The sequence below is a fragment of the Anastrepha obliqua genome, chromosome 3 (assembly GCF_027943255.1).
Source record: "Anastrepha obliqua isolate idAnaObli1 chromosome 3, idAnaObli1_1.0, whole genome shotgun sequence".
In the NCBI taxonomy this organism is placed as follows: Eukaryota; Metazoa; Arthropoda; class Insecta; order Diptera; family Tephritidae; genus Anastrepha; species Anastrepha obliqua.
The window spans coordinates 54,309,174-54,331,016 of NC_072894.1; the positions used below are offsets into that span (position 1 = coordinate 54,309,174).

Genomic DNA, 21,843 nt, shown 5'->3' on the forward strand with positions numbered 1-21,843 from the left:
ATCTTTTCTGCGATTTTCTGAAAAAAAAGTTGAGCGAGGTGCCGACGACCGAGTGGGAAAGCTCTGAGAACAATTCGGTACCCTTCTTAGCAAGCTCATCAACACTTTCATTTCCTTCGATGTTCCTATGCCCTGGAAGCCAAATCAGAGAAATGTTATCTGCACTCCCTAGAGATTTGATCTCCTCCTTAGAGGAGTTGACTAGTTTGGATCTTCATCATGGCGTCCCGGCAAAGACTTGATTGAAAAACACTAGCAGTATTCGGCAATTTTAAGCAAATAAATAAATTGGCTAATTCAGAGAAAACCCCTGCTCGTCCTTTAACTTGATTTCGCTTTGAGCTGGGATGGAAATAACGCAAAAATCGGTAGAAAGTATGGGAAGCGCAAAATGACATTCATGGAAGTACTGGGTCATATTCTACGTGAGCCGGTGGTAGAGAAAAATTGAGTAAGTGGAGAGGAAGTTTTGGAAGAATTCTCGCCCAAAACGCTTTTGTTTAGTGTAAGGTCGCCAAAACAACACTTGACCTAACCAAAGCGCAACACAGATATCATATTTAAGTGTATTCGTAAACGGCTGGCAGTTTCAGCGGATAAAAGCTATCATCGAATAGGAGTGCGAAAGCATGACTCTATTTTATGTTAGTTGGGGCACAGATTGAGAAATAACAGAAATTAAATTGGGGTTTAAAGTTAAGCATACCAATATTATATTACTGCAAAAGGTATTTAAAAATTCACTTCAGATAGTTTTTAGAATTTTTTAAGGCGAATATTGGCTGATAAATTGTGTGATAGTAATTATTTATTAAATAACCTCCTATTTGGACATCACCGCTCACTTTTTCACCTTTTCAGTAAATTATAGTATAATATAATATTTAGTAATACTCATCTTCGAAATTAACGAAAGCAAATTTATTTCACAAATTTTTTAAGCAATTAATTTTAAAATTAATAATTCCGCTTAACCTGCCGCATAAAATAACTTCAAATTAAGCAAAGTGTTGCCAAGTACTCCTTTTTCAACTTTGTTTTTTAATTTCACAATTTACTGGCGCTTTCCAAAATGCTGATATTTTGTTCTCATAAAGCAAGTATGTAACGTTCAAGTTCCCACAAATTAAACCGCAAGTATATGTACATGGTGAACGATATGAAGTGTTACCAGCTTCACACTGCTTGTATCTAGAAAACAGCTCATGACATCAACGTCAAAATTGTTCTAATGTCAGTTCAATATATTGTTTATAAGCCATCAAAAGCATTTGCGTCTCAGTTTTGCTGAACTTTTTTTTCTGTGATGAAATTCAAACGTAATCGTGTGATTGTGTTATATTTGGCTGGAAATTCACAACCAGCCATTGGTCGTGAGCTCAGTCACCTCAAAGTGTATAAAATGTTTGTCTATCGCACTATAAAACGTTACAATGTAACTGGTAGCATTGCAAAACGCTATGGAGGTGGACAAAAAAATACCGCAACAACGCCAGAAGTGGTTCGGAAAGTGAAGGCTCGACTTGAACGAAATCCATGTCGAAGTGGAAGAAAAATGGCCAAAGAACTGAAAATATCGCAAGACAGCATTCGACGCATATTGAAAAATGAGCTCAAGGTCAAGGCTTACAAAAAGCACACGATCTTTCACCCCAGCAAAAAAAAGTTCGGTGCGAAAGAGCAAAGGAGTTGTTGCGCTTGCAAGAACGTGGCGAATTTCCTTACATTGTGTTTTCTGATGAAAGAAATATCCCATTGACCGAACACTCATACGAGAATTTGAGCCTACGTATGGCCACTCGAAGCTATTTCCCATCGCAAGTAATGGTTTGGGCCGCAGTGACCGCTGATGGACGCTCTCCAATGGTTTTTATCGAGCCTGGTGTCAAAGTGAATGCGACTTATTATCGGGAAAATGTTTTAGAAGCTGCTTTAGAGCCGTGGACACGCAAACATTTCGATGGTAGACCATGGACGTTCATCCTCACAATGGCTTTCGAATTCGCCAGACGCAAATCCGATGGACTATTCCACCTGGTCCATTTTGGAGCGCAAAGTGAGGACTAAAAAATATGCCAGTATGGATGCGCTGAAAAAAGCGATTATACGAGAATGGGCCAAAATACCTCAAGATCACATTCGTGCAGCATGCAACTCATTTTTTACCGTTTGAAGGTTATAGTCAAGGCAAAAGGTGGTCATATCGAGCTAAAGTGAATATATGTTAAAATTGTAATCACTTTAGAACAATTTTGTCTTTGAAATCAATAAAAACTAATTCCACACAAAAAAGTTATAGTGTTTTGAATAGGTAACACTTCATATCGTTTACCCTGTACATACATATATACAAACACATATGAATGAGAGTTTATGTAGTGTATATTCACTTGAAGATTTTTAAAATAATTGTTTTCTTTTTTTTCTAATATTTTCCTTGAAACTTGCAACTTGTATTCACACTTTTACAAATTTAAAAATTTTTTTTCGATAATTTTCATTTGAATATTTTGCTAATGTGGTATGCCTGTTGAAATGTATTGCTTTTAGTTTATAAAGTTCACTTATATATAAATATTTTTGTTTTTGTACTTTTACGTGTTTGTATTTGATGTGAGTTTTAATATAGTATTTCAGTTTAGATATGTAGGTATGTATGAGCGTGTATATGTAGTAGTATGTGATATGTTTATATATTGAACCAGTTTTAACTTTAAAATGAACTTCAACTCGAAGACCGGAAACGTTCGTTCTCAATGAAGCCCCTTATCAGACTGACTCTGACAACAGTGGTTTTGTCTGACACACCTTTTCGACTGTCGATTGCCGGACAATACACGCCGTATCACCTCCTCGGCCACCATATATGTGTGCCACAGAGACGATTTGTACTAAAAACTCCTGGCGCCATTAAGAGTATGCGGTTGGATGAGTTATTGCATTTTAGCGGCGTTGACTTTTAGTACGAAAATCAGCTGAGAAGCAACAAGTTTGTTGATGGTCTAAGCCGTGGCACAGACACACATACATGCTCATCTGAATATATGACTGCATAGGTATGTAATATGTATATACACTTAGTATACTTTAGACTTGGCCAAAAATCATGTACATATCTTTATCTATTGATTTACATATGTTTTGTGGAATTATTTTCATCTCGAAAGATATTCCTGGCAATTCGTAGACATTCGTGCGTATGTTGAACATATTTATCGCAAATCTAATGTATTGAGTATATTTACCAACAAAACGTACACACATTAGGAGATTTTAGTAGTACTTATAAAAAAGTTCTTTGAACATATGAGTTTATGATTTATATGTTCGCTGGTAGATTAAGTTCAGTTGTGGCGGTTGTCCACTATAGGACTCACTCAGGCTCATAGACCAATGTGATGCATGGGAAACGTTTTCTGGCCTCTCCTAAAGCCAATTTGAACAGAGCGCTGAGATCTATTCATGGAAGAATTGTTTAGCTAAAATGGTTTAATTATCGTCTGCCTAGAGCGGGACAGTGGCACAGAATGTTCAGAACCATGCCTTCCTCTTCTTGATTTTGACAGCTTCGGCAGAAGTGTGTATGCAGAAGTAACTTTTAATTTGTTGAAAGCCTCTAATTATCTGTTTAGGAAATTTGAAAAGGCTTGGTACAGCATCATTATAGAATCCTCAGTGGCCTACTTTTCTGGCACCACAACATCCAACATATTTAAGGTAAATAAAGTTGTTTGAGAAGCTCATGCAAGTGAGGCTCAAAACCCTTCAGCTAATACATCAGAATTTTCAGCATGACTCTGCTTGAATTCCAACATTGCCTCAAATGTTATTTTTTAATTATGTGGCGTTACAACCGTTTCTGTTTTGCGCTTGGCGGTGCCAGTTGGAAATCTCGAGTGAAGGACAGGTTCTGCAGTACTTGGTCCTTCCAACGGGAATGTGGTCTTCCTCTTCCACGCCTCCCTTTTTGGAATACCGTGTCGTAAATTCACCTTGCAGCAGTGTCTTCATTCATATGCGTGATAAGGCCAAACCAGCGTAGCCGCTGTATTTTTACGCGATTAACTATGTCCATGCCCCTATATAGCTCATATAGCTCGCTATTCCACCGTACATGGTACTCCGCACTAACGCGGAGGGGGCCAAAGATCTTACGTAGTATTTTTCTCTCGAAGGCTCCCAAACCTTTTTCATCAGCTTTAATAGCATCGTCCATACTTCTGCGCCTTATATTAGGACGGCAATGATGAGCGTTTTGTAGAATGCCAGTTTGTTCCTTCGAGAGAGAGCTGTATTTCTCAATTGCCTACTAAGACCAAAGTAACACCTGTTGGCAAGAGTTATTCCACGTTTGATCTCCAGGCTGACGTCAATTCTGTTGCTAATGTTGAAAAACCGTCTGCAAGGTAGGCAAAGTTCTTCACAACTTCGAATTGTTTTTGGCAACACTGACATATTGTCCAAGACGCGAAGAGTCCTTGTGTGTTGACAGCAGGTACTTTGTTTTACCCTAATTCACTGTAAGACCCACATTGCTCGCCTGGAGTAAACCGAGTATATAGCGCGTTTGGTTTCGCCGATAATGGCGATGTCGTCGGTGCACTTCGGCACTAGTAGCATGATACTCTTATGAAAGATAGTACCAGTGCGGTTCAACTTCCAATTCTGAAGGCGCTTGTGGTAGTGCACAACGTAATCTTACACAGCCGTATTAGTTTTGCGGCAGTAACAAACTCAGACATAGCTGCATAGAGGTGACTGTTATCCGTGCTGTCAAAGGCGGCTTTGAAATCGACGAAGAGGTGGTGCGTGTCGAGTTGTTTTTCATGGGTTTTCTCCAGGATTTGGCGTATTGTCTATGGTGGACTTACCAGGTCTGAAGCCGCACTGATAAGGCCTTCAGTTTATTGACAATGGGTTACAATCTCTCACACAATACGCTCGATAAGACCTTGTATGCGATGTTAAGCAGGCTTATCCCGCGGTAATTTGCACAGATTGCTGGATCACTTTTCTTATGTATTCGGCACAGCACACTCAGGTTCCATCATCTTAAATAAACTTTGGAGAAAATATAATTCAAGGGAAATGTTTAAGGTTTAAAGAAATATGGCAGAAAACGTAATTTCTCGCAATGCAGATCCTTTCAAATGGTGATAGCAGAAAATATGTACTCGTATATAAGTATTCATCTATCTCCCATAACTCGAGGAAAATTCCGCTGCTTAGCATTGTCAGTTCCTTTTTGTAAATGAGAGTGGAACCCACTTAGATGAACACTTAGATTTTTAAATGCAAATCATAAAGTGGAAAGTACTTTTACAACTTTTATTTTGGCTTAATATAAATAAGTTAATGGTTAATTTCGGTTAAATCATTGGCCGAACAGTAGGGGCCACTTGGACAAAAAAATCAAGCAGCTGATGGCAGCCGCAGCCGATTGGGTTGGTGGGTTCGGGAGTGCGTAGGTTCGAATCTCCGTGCATGAACATCAAATAATAGAAAAAATATATAGAAAAAGTGGTTTTTAATAACTCGGCAGACAATGGCAAACCTCCGAGTGTAGTTCTGCCATGGAAAATTTTCTCATAAAAAATATTTGCCTTTCGGAGTCGGCATGATACTGTAGGTCTCTTCATTTGTGGAACAAAACCGAGAGGTACACCAAAAATTGGAGGAAGAACTTGGCCAAACACCCAACAAAGGCTGTACGCGTCAATTACATATAAAGGGGTTCCAATAGAGGTGTTATTTTGATATTCAAAGAAAAATTCTATTTTTTAATATATATGATCGGATGTTTATATCATTATAAAGGGGAAGGTATTCCGTTAATAGTGGAAAATAACATCAGGCACGTGGTGGCCGACCACCCTTACAGGACAATATCCTTTCCATGAAGTTTTCCATAACTGAATTGCAAAGTGGCTGCCCTATGTCCTCGATAGCCTCACGAATTCCATCGTTTAGGTCTTGAATCGACCCTGGGATGTTGGCGTGGACCTACTCTTTCGCATGGCCCCAAAGAAAAAAGTCACAAGGTGTTAAATCACAAAATCTCGGTGGCCAATTGTGATCACCTCTTCGAGAGATAACACGGTCCGGAAACTTTTCCCGTAAAAGATCAATGGTTTCGTTGCTTGTGTGGCACGTAGCGCAGTCTTGTTGAAAATAAATGTTGTCCGGATCAATGCTATCCAATTCCGGCCATAAAGAATCATTAATCATCTCTCGATAGCGCTTGTTAACACCTGTTATTGGAAAACCCTTTACATACATATTAGGGTGTCCCTTATATGAGAAAATTTTTTTCTAATTTCCTTATTTCTACAATAGTTTTCCATCCCAACGGCCAGATTTTATTGCTTCTGCCCCTGATTTTCTAATTTCAGCGTGAATTCGCTGAATCGAGATTTTTTAACAGGGAAATCATCGCTTCTCGGACCAAGCGCTTCTACCACCGCATTAAAAATTTAAACGGAGTCTCTAATGCTTAACTGGAATCGATGTAAAGCTGCAACTAGTTTCGGTGTTATGAGACTCTTTCTCCCTCTTTTTAGCTTTGCTAATGGCAGAGAATGTCCGGCAAGCTGAGTTCAGAATTCAAGAATACTGTTCTTCTCTTCATCTGAGTCTTCTACACTTTCTAAGTTATTTGTGGTGGAAGTAGATGCACCAGCCAGTGATTCTCTCGTCTTACAATCCGTTCCTCTTCTTTCAGTCGAGGCCGTTTAGATCTTTCTTCTTTTTGCGCCAATTTTTTGTCTACACCACCTAAGCATCCCGGCCAACCTGGCTCTCTCTGTTTTATTCAATATAATTTATCTTGCTCTATTTTCATTATTTCAATCATATTTATTATTTCAATATGAAACAAATTATCAAGGCAAATTTTGAAATTGTTCCCACGGCTCTTCAACATACGAGGAACTGAGTTTTCTTACAATTTTATTGTAACTCTCCCCAAACATGATATAAATCAAAAAGTTTCTTTACGCAGTTAGGAAATGCCCTTGTTGGAATTCTTGCTTTTTCCCAATAAATGATGCACTGATCACAAGATTTGCATTTTCACTAACAGTCACTTCAACCTGACGGATATTTTGAAATAGGACTGAGAGATCTTGTCGATTAGGAGGGAATTTCGCACCATTTATTTGATAGCTAGGCATTCCGATAAGGAAATTATTTTGTTTGTCCACCGACATGTTTACGCACTAAACAATGGCGCACTAATAATCTCAAAAATCACGTGCAATCATGCAAATTTGTATGGACAAATTTAAATCGCAAGTCGGCACGGGTTATCGTTTATAAATCGAGCTAAAATTTTTTTCAAGACAATATAGGCTTATTATGACACTTTTAAGAAGGTATGCCTAGATAATCGACTAAGACTAGACAAGGCTAAGAAAACTTTACTGAAAATATACACGTCGTTGTATGTCCTCGTCATAAAATTAAACTTAAATAAACTTCCGTCCCAGCCCGTTTATCCAATGATTACTGTAATTGATCGCATTTATTTCTTTACCAACCAACAAAGATGTGCTTTTTAATTGTTAAATAACCTTATATATTTAAACATATATTTAAGAAATAAAGTTGTCACTACCCGAAAAATTTTGACAGATTGTTTCCTAATGTTGAACGTGACCGCTAATTTGTTGCCAGAGGCTGCGTGAGATCTATCGTGGTATTTTACTAATCGCCGGCCAGGTTTTGGCTGTTTGTTAGATAAGACGTTATTTTATGCCTAAGGACTATTTGTGACTTGCAATTTATGTACGAGCGTAAATATCGTGAACCATCGATGTGTTTTAACAATCGAGATAATCGACTAATATATCTCGAGCTCTCCCATCACTATGGCAGCCTTGGCTGGCCTCGAAATAGCGTAACCTGTAAGCCCAGTTTTCCGAATGGATCTTGAAAGGCTTGCACGATTCATTGAATCATGAACGAATTGTTCACCGGTACTTTACGGCACTTTACAAAAAAGTCTAACGACATCGCAGCTCCGACTAATGATACTATTAATGGCGCGCAAAAAATTAATTGTGATATGGGCTATGTAGCGTGGTGCGCCATCCTTCTGAAACCAAAGATCTCCCAAGCTTATGTCTTCAATTTCGATCTTCAAAGAATTGTTTATCATCCGCTACCGGACATCCTGTTTAATATTGTGTTCTTATTAAGGCCGCCGTAGCCGAATGGATTGGTGCGTGACTACCATTCGCAATTCACGAGAGAACGTCGTTTCGAATCTCGGTGAAACACCAAAATTAAGAAAAACATTTTTCTAATAGCGGCCGCCCCTCGGCAGGCAATGGCAAACCTACGAGTGTATTTCTGCCATGAAAAAGCTCCTCATAAAAATATCTGCCGTTCGGAGTCGGCTTAAAACTGTAGGTCCCTCCATTTGTGGAACAACATCAAGACGCATACCACAAATAGCAGGAGGAGCTCGGCCCAACACCCAAACAGGGTGTACGCGCTAATAATATAATATAACTTCTGCTCAAATATGAACGAGACGTTATCAATAAAACGGTCCGCGGATGACATATGGCAAAAATAAATTTTTTGTTTTTTGGTAGGGCTGTTATAAGCTTACATGGAAAATTTCAGCGTGATATGTCACATAGTTTGTTTTCTGTGCTACTGTAAACAAGTCAAGCTCGAGTGTGTATACTATATATGTATATGAAGGGGTTACATACGTCCAGCAGCGCTTAAAATGCGTTAAAGGAAAAACTGTTTTTAGAGGGGATAACAAAAGAAATAAATAAAAGAAAAATGTATACATTATTTATTAGTGTTTAAACTTCATAAAAAATGCACTTTAATTTTTCTTTATAAAAATTAGTACATAAAAAATTACGTGACCCAAAGTACAATGAAAAAAAAGTTGCTCCACGGTCGGCATCATTTCTCTTTGAAATGTGGATGAATCTGTAAAAAGTAAAAAAATTCTTCTAAAATAAAGTTATAGTTATAGTCTATCGAGCCGGATTTTTAAATAAAGTATGCGTTTTACGTTATAAAAGTCACACTTTAATTATGTTTATAAAAATTTTTAATAAAAATATCAAAAATAAAACTATAGAGAAAACCGTTTCGAATGTTAAAAAAAAAAACACATAAAAAACCTGTATGAATTATCATGCAGACCGTGCCAGAAAAAGTAGTTTGGAGAAAAACGAGTTTAAAATTAGGGATACAGGAGCGCGCGGACCGCTCTCTACCTGGTTAATGGGCTGTAGAATTTCCGCAAGAAAATTTCACAGTGTATTTTTAAGATACTAATATATATTTTCGAAATATCGAAAAAAATCGATTTGTGGACGTATGTAAAGTATTATTGCCAAAGTACGTGGAATAGGTACACAGGAGTTAGTGCGAAATTATTGGAGTGAAGCACCCCATTTGGCTATATATTTCCATGCAATATCTATAGATTCGTGACTAGTTGATTTTTTGTAAGATAAAAACATCTGCAAATTGGTGTTAAAAGAGAAGAAAGTCCGTGGCTGAATTCTCTTTAGAAATCTATTGTTTTCTCGGTGGATGGCTGTAGTGATCGATTTCTCGTAATTTCGATCAAACAACTTAAAGTTTATGGTCGTTTTCAAGGAGATATTTCACACTAAAAAATCGCTTGCTGTTTTTTGTTTGTTCCATGCAATTGTGAGTTCAAGGTGTTAATAGTGAAAGTCAGCAAAGGGAAAATGCGGCATATTTTACAGTTTTTCTTTGATAAAAATGAAAGCCAATGTGCCAATGCTAATTGGTTTCGTAGATTCGGTTCAGGCATTTTTGATGTAAAAGGAAATGTCGATAAAATCACAGAAATAATCGAAGTTGACCGGCATGTTAGTAGTCGTGGTACCGCCCAAAAACTAAAGCTTTAATTAATGCTTAAACCATTTGCGATAAAATTTTACGCAAAAATAATGGATTTCTTTTCCCCCAACTAATGTATAGCGAGTTTTAACCCAATGCGTATGTTCGCGCCCCTCTTTACAATTCATCGTCGCTGCCCCTGTACTTCCAATTGTCGTTACAGCTATCAAATTTACATTAACACGTTTACTTACTTCCACTATCTTCGCACCTTTCTTTATGCATTGTTTTTGCCCAATAACCAACAGCATTAGCATAAGTTTTTCGAATTATTTTCGCTCATTGTATTTTTTCCTGCTATTTCAGAAAATCATATTGTAACAGGTGAAACAGCAGGACCTTTCCAATATGCCATAAGCGTATTGGCTTATGCATATATTTAGTTTAGTAATAAGAATCATTCGATTGTCAGAGCTCAATAAATAAACGTCGTGAAATTTTAAAGCGCTTGTTTTTTCTTAATATTTAAAATCGTGAAAAAGGCTTCACGATTCACCAGCCTATTTAATTTCAAACTTTTATTGGATACGCTAATAAAGTATTGTTGGCCGCTTCTTTATTGATCGCAGTCAGAGAAAGGAATGATTAAACTCATTTACTGCGTAAATCAAATGTAAGGTAATTTCATGTGCTAATTAGAATTCAGATGAATTGCTGGTAACAAGTTGTGGCTGCCGACACCTACATCAACGCCGACAACACCAACATCAAAATCCGAAATCCGAAAAAAACTACTAGTATGTAGTTATGTATCCATAAGTCATATTAACAATGCCAACGTCAATGCTATTGGTAGAGACAGTGTATGAGTATGTACCTATACCTACAAATATCCCAATGTAGCCTATTAAAAGTTTCAGATAATAAAGTTTAAGCGAAAGAAGGTGAAAAGCGAAACAGCGACTCCCTGCACTTTGCTTTATTTGTTCGCGTATTTGAAGAAGCACCACGACACGTCGTTGAGCATTAAAACTCTGATGATACACAAATGAATAGATAGATGAAAGGATGTGCATTTATGTACATTTGTACTCGTAAATACGGATGGATGGATGGAGGTCGCTTGCGCATCTGAAGTACAAACACATATACACATCTGTGGGTGTACCCATAAATATGTATATGCAAACGCCATACATTTATACATACTTTTGTCTGCTACTACGAGTTGTGGAGATAACGGACCTCATTTTCCGGTATCAAAAAGTTGTTTATCATAGCCGTCGCCATTCACTGTTACATTGGCGCCAGACTCGTCTTTGAAGAAAAATGATGGCTGTTCTTGAATGACTTCGGGTTGATCTCCAGCCCAAATCTGACAATTTTGACCAATTGACCATTAAACCAAAAATTTGCCTCATCACTGTACATCATAAGTTGGCCCGAGCGGGCGATCAAGACTTTGCACAGAGCGTCGATTTTCGTATTACTTTTGTACGATTTATAAACGTTGTTGAAACGTAAGTCTTGCCATGATGAAATTTCAATGAATACTAAAAAAAATTATGTATTTAGTGTGACAGTAGTCACGCGTGATCTGCTGAAACCCCCTATCGGAAAAAGTACCTCCAATCAGATCATCCTTTATTATGTGTTATTTAATGTTATTGTTAGCTTTGAATATACAAATTTTTAATCATTTAAAAAAAATGCAATCTTAAATAAAGTAGCAGAAGTATTACCTCAAATAATGCTGACGCAATCAATGGAATAAACCTTGAGCACATTTTATTCACTTGAGATTTAAATATTTGAAGAACATTTAGTAAGTCTAGCACAGAAATCAGTTTATACCAAGTAGTGCCTAAAAACTGAAACTAAGTTTGAAGAAATCGAAACAGCTATAGAACAGAAGGTGAATTTCTCACTTGAATTACTGACTGGGAATTCATAAAAAAAAATACCATTCTAACGGTTAGACGCGATAGAAGTGAAACCTTCCGTAAAACAAACTGAGAGAGAATGAGACGAAAGCAGCATTAGGAGCGGGATAATTATAGGTTCATTATAATATTGCTATAAAGTTCATATTTTATTTTCTTCATTTTATTATTATTCATCCTCAATGTTTTCAATTTCAACAAATGATACGAGTAGCTTATGATAGCTAAAATATGATACAAATGCTTTGGTTTCGATGTTGTCAACATATCTTTGAAATACCGCGTCAATTGTTGTTTTTGATCGTGTTGTCGATTCAGTGCGATTGTTACACATTTTTAAATTTAATGTTGTATTGAGAAAGTCAATTAAAGGAACCGGTGTGTCCAATGCAAAATTTACGTTAAAATCGCCACTTAAAATCATTGGAACTTTATCGGAATCTTTTCTAAGTATTCGCGATACTTCGGGTGTATACTTTATTAAATTTTCGCGAATGAATTCCGTGATGCTATTTATTGATTGATTCGGTGAAATATAAATTGCCACAATTAAAACTGTTTTTCCATTGCTCAATCTGGTTTCGCATGCACATATTTCTCCCACTTTAGAAAGCTGAACAGACAGTGATTCTAGTTGCTGTGCATTCAGATCTATCTGTGGAGTTACAATACGAGCACCGTCATTTTGATTGTGGTATATTGCAACACCGCCTGCAATTGCGATAAATATTTAAAAATGAAAATATTTACGAATATAAAAATACGGACGCAATACAGCACACGCGGTTGCTATTATGAGCGTCGTAACGTAAGTTTTCACTTCAAAAATCGCTTTCAATAGCAGAAAGATGTGGTGCTATCAACACGCGAAATTGGTGAATGGCATTGAAAAATTGAGATATTGATAGGAGATACACTATATATTCGGACTTACGAGCATTAGATCGAGAATTCTATAAAACTTGTTCACAAAATAATTTATCTGGAGTTGAGAGTTAAAATATTATCCACCCTATAAAATTCATGCTCAGCTGTAGTATTCGACCCAAGTCGGAGAAACCAACTTACCATTTAGTATTTGGGAGATTAACATCACCGAAAACACGCAGATGATTGGAAGCTAACTTATCGTTATGTTATATATGTGCTTTGTAGTTATCACAAATACAACTAGGAGAAATGTACGTAGCAATTAGATATAGAGAGTCCTATGAACCTTTTAAGCAAATACAGAAATAATCCAAAATGATGTAGGCACATGGAGAGTTATTTGAAATGCCCTTAATTTGATTTGAAGAACTTTGGTTACAAAAATCAGAATTTAGCCAAATTTCAACAATAACAGAGACGTCAAACTCTAAATAAGCGCTGAGGGGGCGAATAGTCTCCGACTTGGTGCGAATACCTTCCATATTTTGGAAATAATCCCTTAGTACTTAATTTTTTTTTTTTTATTTCCTACATTAATCATTCATATGTCTTACTGACAACTAGTAGATTTTTTAACAATTTGTTAGGAAAATTATGAATTATATTTCATCATGCCCAGTGCCAAGACGAATACAGCGATTACATTTTAGGACAGCAATTACATTTTATACAGAACAGTTATTTTAGCATACGAGAATTCATATTTAATTTAATAGGTCAATTGGTCGGTTTCTCTTCAGACTTCGTAAAGTTCTTATTTCAAGTTGTGAGAGTGTATTGACTTCTTTGTTTTTGTGCTGGTTTATTTCGTTAAAATATCTTGTGGATATCGCTTTTATTTCTTCGTCGATTAATGGTATATTGAACGTTATATGGATGACATCATTTTTGGTGTACCTGTCGGACATTGTTATTATACGTAAGATTTTTGATTGTTGTCGTTGTATTGTGTTTATGTGAGTTCTTTTTGCAGTTCCCCACACTTGAAGTCCGTACGTCCAGATTGGTTTAATGACCGCCTTGTATACTAAAAGTTTGTTGGAAATACTGAGCTTAGAATTTCTACTTACTAGCCAATGCAATTGTCGAAATTTTTCCTTTATTTGTTTTATTTTCTTTTTGATGTGATCTTTCCAAGTTAATTTTGAGTCCAGATGGATTCCAAGATATTTTGCAGATGTTTCAATTAGTATATTTTTATTGTTGAGCTTAATCGGCATAGCAGCAACCTTTGTTCTTGTCGTAAATATTACTTCTACAGATTTATCCTCATTTACTTATAAACTCCATTTGTCAAACCACTTCTTTACATTGTTGGTGTACATCTGTAATTTTGTTGTTGCGGTTGAGAGGTTTTTGTCAAATGGCAATAAAAATTGTCGTCTGCTAATGTTGCTATAGTTGAATTAGTTTCGTCTGGGAGTGGTATGTCAGAGTTAAATAAGACATATAGCAGTGGTCGTAGAACGCTGCCTTGAGGAACTCCTCCTTTTATTGGATGAATATGTGAGTATTGTCATTGTATTTAATGTAAAAGCATCGATCAGTAAGGTAGCTCTTGATAATTAAATAATAGTCCAGTGGTAATATTGTCTTAATTTTATGCAAGAGGCCTTTGTGCCAAACTTTGTCAAATGCTTTTGCGACGTCTAAAAACACAGCAACGCAGTATCGTTTATTTTCCATGTCTGAAATTATTTTTTGTGTAACTAGATGTTTTTGTTGAATAGTTGAATGCTTTTTTCGAAAACCGAATTGATGATCTGGAATGATGTTTTTCGTGTCAAGTATTGGGGTAATTCTGTCATGTAAAGGTTTTTCTGCAATTTTAGATATAGTCGGAAGTAGGCTTATAGGTCGATATGAAGTTAAGTGTGAGCAGTTGGGTTTTTACCCGGTTTTGGTAGCGCAATGATTTCTGCGACTTTCCATACTTTTAGGTACTTTAAGTATTGTAAGTGAAACATTGCATTAAACACGTTTCTAAGAAATATATTATGTAGCCTCAATTGGTAGCTCCGTAAGTGCTTTGCGTGTCAGCATAACATATCCAGGTGCTTTTTTATGTTTAATTCACTTCTTGCGCGCTTGTTTTCCTTATTTTTCTGATGGCATCAGTATTAACATTACCAATCGTGTCAATTTGTTTATGTTCATCGTTCGATAGGACATTTTCAAAATAATTTCCCAATGTCGCTGATTTTTCATCATTTGTAAAAGCCCATGTGTTGTCATCTTTTCTTAGTGGGGTTTGATGCTTTATCTGGTTTTTAAGTTTTTTTGTACATTTCCACAAGGAATTATTTGTGTCATGTGTAGGAATTAAATTTTTTAAATATTTTTCAATTTCCTTATTTTTTATGTCACATAAACAATCCTTCAAACTTTTTGTGGCTAAGTTTAACCTCTGTTTGTCTGCAGGAGATCTGGTTGCTTGACATCTTTTTCTCAATTTTCTTTTTTCCTTGATTTGCTTCTTAATAGAAATGTCATTTGAAATGTTTTGTGCGCTATATTTTTGCTGCGGTGTAAATCTGAATCCTGCGTCAAGAACTATGTCATTAAAATATATGATGCTACGCTCAATGTCAAGTTGTGTTTTCAAAGGTGTACTTAGAATGAGTTGTTGGGAGATGTGGTTTCGATACTCATCCCAGTCAGTCCTGTTTGTAAATATTTGGAGTGTTGTCTCTATAGGGTCAATTTTTGATGTGTAGTTAAGTATTATCGGCGAGTGGTCAAATGATAGTTCATAACTTGGTTTAAGCTTCAGCTGGTTATGGTTAATATTTTTTACTATTCAGAAGTCGATTAAATCTGGAATTTTTTTAACATCCGTAGGCCAGTAAGTTTGTTCACCCGTACTTATAAACCTGCAATTTTTTTATGGATTGCGTTAATTAAATATATACCTTTTTCATTAGTCAACCTTCAAACCCAGTCTATATGCTTTGCCTTTAAGTCTCCTCCAGCAATGAATATGTTGTCTAATCTATTAAAGAAATCATCATATTGATCCGTCTTTATCAAGTGTCGTGGTGGACAATAGATATTGATGTGGGTTCATTGTTGTCAACAATTTGTATAGACGTTCAGGGCCGTAGAGAGCATATCCGGGACCGTTGTCTTTGTTATTAGTGTTTGTTTCCAGTTCAATAAAAAATAGTGGTAATGGTTTTTTTGTTGTTCTTTGAGTTATATTAAATATATTTATGACTTTATGACCTTTTTCTCTTAATTCACTATTTATTTCTTCTTGGTCCACAGAAAGATGCATGTTGCGTAATACTACTTTCAACCCCCTCTAATTTTTTGGCTTGAAAGTATGCCGTTTTGTTCCTTTTTTTTGATTTTTTAGCATTTGATGTATTTGAGTGTATGTTCCAAGGTCATTTGCTTGAACTCGTACTTCATTATTACTTAGGATTTTTAGGACAAAATTGCTATTTGCTATTGCACTTAAAGCATTTTTTTATGTCTTGATGCACTCCACACCTTGCACATATATTGGTGGTGGTTTATTATTATTTGTATTTTTTCCGCTATTTAAATTTTGAGCATAAGTAACAGTGTAACAGTGTTCTGCCCACTGTTCGCTTGTGTATTTGTTTCGTTGTTTTCATTTTCGTCATCAATAGCAAGAGATGCAAATTTATTTGTGGACTTTGTATCGCCGCTTAGCCAGTAGTTTGGTAATTTGCTTTGGCTCAAGTTCGTTGTTGTTTTTCGTTTTTTATTGGTGGTTGACAAAGTTGAGGACTTTATGGGTGAGCATGGTTCAATTATTAAAGGTTTGCTCACTTGTGACATTAGAATTTTGACACTCCCTTATCAAAGGTTGCATTTAAGAAGGGTGAGAAAGGGGAAAAAATTAAATCCCTCTTGATGACAATGGTAGCAAAAACGTACTTTTTTATTTAAATAGAAATAAGCTGCAAACGATTTAAAACATAGGTTAGGTTAGCCTGGTTAGCAATAAGCCACGCATAGACCTTTTGGTAACTGGCGATACCAGATGGAGACCGACCTCTATGAATACCTAAAGTAGACATCATGTAGGATGTCAGCGCTTTTGGCGAATCTAAGTAGGGCTGGGAGATCCGTTTTTGAGACCCTCAAACAGGCATCTTAGTCGCGTTTTTGATAATGCCGGACAAACGCACAGAGGGTGTTCTAAAGTCTCCTCAACATCCTCTCTGCATTTTCTACATTTGTCCGTGTTAGCAATCCCTATCTTGTACGCATGTGCAGCTAATAGATTGTGACCTGTTAGCATACCTATGATAGTTCTGCTTTCCTTTCGCGAGAGCGTAAGTACGAATTGAGTTAGTTTTCTGTCGTTAGTTCTACACATAACTTTTGCTGTTTTGCATGTGGTCAGGTTAGTCCACCTAGCTTCCACTTGCCTTTTCATGTGGTCGTCCATTTCGTTGTATATTGTGTTTAGGGGTTTTGGTATGTCGTTCTCTTGTTCAAATGGTAGTTTCACAGCACTTTTTGCTATCTCATCTACTATTTCGTTCCCCATAATGCCTTTGTGACCAGGTACCCAGTAGATATGCAGCCTACTGTTTCCGGCTAGCCTTTCTATGGCCTCTCTGCTCCGTCGAACATTTTGGGACTTAATACAATATGAGCTTATTGCTCTTATAGCTGCTTGACTATCCACGTATATATTAATTGTTGAGTTCTTTCTTGTTCTAGTGTAGGCTAGCTCCGCGGCCTTCCCCACAGCAACAACTTCCGCTTGGAAAATACTGCTATGGTCTGGCAGCTTGATAGACTGCCTTATTCCTAGTTTTGAGCAGTAAATACCCGCTCCCACTCCGTCTGGAGTTTTCGAGCCGTTTGTATAGATGTGAAAGGTTCTATGGCCAGGCTTCATGCCTTTGTGCCATCCCTCCTCTTCAATTGTAGTGCGAAACCTTCTCTTCCAATTAAAGTACGGAGTCATGTAGTCCGTGCCACCTGAGCTCCACTTTCCTATTAAGCTGTGACCGAAGGTTCTGCAGGTGATACCCCCGCAGCCATTAGCCTCCTCGCGGATTTCGCTGCCAGGTTTTCCGCCATGAGGTCAACTCAATGAGGGGAACTCCAAAATTCTATGGAATCCTAAGCGTAATTAGAAATAAAATAGTAGGGAATGCAGATATTGCATTAGAATCGTACAATACACCTCTGGACTGGAATAGTATAGTAAGATGTTTGACCCTACATTACGCCGATAAACGTGACTTAGGTACACTGGAGTACCAAATGACCTCACTTATCCAGGGAAGAAATAGTATTCAAATTTTTTATCACCAAGTCTACTCGCATCTATCCTTGATCCTAAACAAAATTGGTTGCATGGAAATGGGACAAGAGTCTTTGCGACTTTTGACTCAAACATATCGAGACAAAGCTCTCGATACTTTTATAAGAGGCTTAAACGGAGATCTACCGAGACTCCTAGGTATTCGTGAACCTTCAGATCTTCCACAAGCACTACATCTTTGCTTGAAGTGAGAAAACCAACATTATAGGTCAGAATACGCGAATAAACACCAAAACCACAAACATCGTCAACAACCACCACTTCCTTCAACGCGTAACTTGAACACGCAAAATTATAACAGACCATTTTACCCGGAATTAACGTTTCAACACCCTACCAAATATAGTACCCTTATGAACAGTATGCAACAAAATACATTTAAAAATCAACCGCTTTTCCCTCACCATAACCCCCAACCTGCGTTCCAACCGCATCACCAAATGCGACAACAATTCCAGTTTCAACCAACAAGACCGACAGCACCTAAACCCCAACGATCTGAACCAATAGAGGTTGATCAGTCGATACAAACAAGAAATATTAACTACCAAAACAGACCCCGTCAAATGATACAACTGCAAGGCAAAAGACCTGCATCAATGAATCACGTCCCACCACCATTTAAACAACAACGAAATTTTCACGTACAAACTAAACAGCAAAATTTTGACAATTCAATAGAATCTGAAGAATTTCAACCCGAAAATTACGAAGACAACTACTACCAGCAACTGCAAAACGAAGATATTGAAAACTACGTTGAATCCTTAGATCAACAGGATCAACAATATGGAATACCTACCCTAGATCTGACTGATATTCATTTTTTAGGCTGACGTATTCTTCGCTTCCATATTTCGAATGTAAGGCGAAGAATGGTCAAATTTTAAAAATTTTAATAGACACAGGGTCTAATAAAAATTATATTCAATCATCTCTCGTTAACAATCCTAAACAAAACGAAAAAATTTTTTTTGCCAACTCAGTTTCTGGCGACATTAAAATCACGCATTATACATTCGCGAATCTGTTTAATTTACCCAATCATCCTATTAAATTTTATATTTTACCTTCTTTAAAATCATTTCATGGCATTTTAGGCCATGACAGCTTACAGGAACTAAATGCTATAATTCATATTAAGGAAGAATACATGGTAATAAATAAAAAGAAAGTGTGTGGTAGTTCACGGAACCCGCACGATTGAAGTGAAACTTCTTTTATCAACAAATCAATAATTTAACTATTATTTCAATATAATGCATGCAGAAGTCATGGAAAGCATGGAATGGAATTTTATTAAACAGAATTATTTATTTATTTTAATATAAAAAGAAATGAATTTATTGTACTCAATTACATTTGGTTCTCGGCATTGTCATTATCATTATTGGATTCGTTTTCCAAAAATGAAACAAGGGCTTTATGGTAACTGAAATACGTAAAAAATGATCTACATTCTAATCTATCAAGGTATCGATGAAATACTGCATCAATGGTAGTTCCGCATCTTGTTGTTGGTACTACAAATTATCACTTATCGTACAACCGGAGGATTCACTGTCACGGTGTTCAACAGTAGCTCTTAATTTTTTACGCTCCAAATACTCACGTTGCCGTTCAGCACCTGTTTTCGGTTTCCGTTTTTGTTGATTTGATGCCATATTTAACAGAAATCAATCAACAAAACAAAATATGTTTGTAAGATTTGCTCAAAACTACACACACACTCTATGACGCGTCTCGCGTTACTAATATAATATTGTGTTTGGGATAACTGTCAACTGTTTCCACCGAAATGCGTTCGCAAAGTGTATGGTCTTTGGTATGGTAAACAGATTTATGATACATTATTTTGCGGCGACAGCACAGCGCGATAGCCCAGCGGCTAGCAATGTGGGCTTCCGATCCGAAATCCTTGGTTCGAATCACAAGAAAATTTTTTTTTTTTTTTTTTTTATACATTTATTTCATTTTGTTTTATGATATGTTTATGAGCAGATTTTTTTCATGGCAGAAATACACTCGGAGGTTTGCCATTGCCTGCCGAGGGGCGACCGCTATTAGAAAAATGTTTTCATTAATTTTGCTTTCACCGAGATTCGAACCAACGACCTCTCTGTGAATTCCGAATGGTGATCACGCACCAACCCACTCGGCTACGGCGGCCGTCAATCAAATGTCATATTTACAAATTACATTCGATAAGAATGCAATAATAAACGACCGCATTACATTCACGACGACACGCCACGCCAGTCTTTTAACAGATGGCGCTGGCATAGCGTGAGTTTTACGTAGTTTAGCGTAGTTTTACTCCTCACAGCGTTTCATCCACGCCACGCTTTTAACAGATGGCGCTGGCGTAGCGTCACATGTAGATGAAACGCTATGGTTTTACTCCTCACAGCGTTTCATCCTTCGAGACAAAAGAAGTTTCACTTCAAAAAATCAAAATTAAAATTCACCAACAAATTTCCCAATCCGTTAACAAAATGGAATTTAGAACTAGTCTTATGGACGAAGTTCAAAAATCTCAATTAGAAGAAATTATAAATAACCATCCCAATTTATTCAAAGACCCTAATAAAAAACTTACATTTACTTCTCGAATCAAAGGAGAAATTCGAACCACATCTGACTCACCGATATATTGAAAATCATATCCTTATCCCATGGCACTTAAAGACGAAGTTGGAAAACAAATAAATGAACTTTTAAGCGATGGTATAATCAGGCCTTCTAGATCACCTTATAATGCACCCGTCTGGATTGTCCCGAAAAAAATGGATGCATCCGGTGAAAAAAAATTCAGAATGGTCATCGACTACAGAAAGCTGAACCCTGTCACCGTAGCCGATAGATACCCTATCCCGGAAATTAATGAAGTTCTCGCAAATTTAGGGAAAAATAAGTACTTTTCAGTGGTAGACCTTAAAAGTGGTTTTCACCAAATTCTTCTAAAAGAATGCGACATAGAAAAAACCGCATTCTCAGTCAATAACGGAAAGTTTGAATTCGTCCGACTTCCATTCGGATTAAAAAACTCGCCATCAATTTTCCAACGTACTTTGGATGATGTTTTAAGGCATCACATAGGTAAAATATGTTATGTCTACATAGATGACATAATTATATTTTCCAAATCCGAAAGAGAACACTTCGAAAATCTATATAAAATATTCGAAACATTAGAATCCGCAAACTTCAAAATACAACTAGACAAGTGTGAATTTTTAAAAACAGAAATTGAATTTCTAGGTTTTATTGTCGGAACTCAAGGAATAAAAGCTAACAAACAAAAAGTAGAAGCAATAGCCCAACTACAACCCCCAAAAACTCTAAAAGATTTGAGCAGCTTTCTAGGCATGTCAGGTTATTATAGGCGTTTCATACAAGATTACGCGAAACTTGCTAAACCCCTGACATCCCTTTTAAGAGGGGAGGAAGGACGCATCTCAAAAAATGCCTCCAAGAATACAAAAATATCTTTAGACCAAATGCTCTGGATGCATTTCAAAAATTAAAAAAATCGTTGGTCTCAAGTGAATAATTCTCTCTCATCCCGACTTTGAAAAATGTTTCGAGTTAACGACAGATGCTTCCGACTACGCAATAGGCGCAGTTTTATCTCAAAACAAAAAACCTATGACATTCCTTTCCCGAACACTGAGTAAAACCGAAGAAAATTATACCACAAATGAAAAGGAAATGTTGGCTATAATTTGGGCATTAAATTCACTGAGAAATTATTTGTACGGATCCCGAAAGGTAATCATATTCACAGACCACCAACCTTTAACATAT

General features: G+C 36.7%; 1 protein-coding gene across 1 annotated transcript in view; it reads right to left on the reverse strand.

Moving 5' to 3' along the window:
• LOC129241985 (tigger transposable element-derived protein 1-like) overlaps positions 1 to 18,342 on the reverse strand; it is a 46,637-nt gene extending 28,295 nt beyond the window's left edge. The window contains exon 1 of the mRNA XM_054878530.1: positions 18,163 to 18,342. Coding sequence (XP_054734505.1) covers positions 18,163 to 18,342 — 180 coding nt within the window. The remainder of the gene's footprint in view (positions 1 to 18,162) is intronic.
• Between the last annotated feature and the right edge of the window lie 3,501 nt (positions 18,343 to 21,843).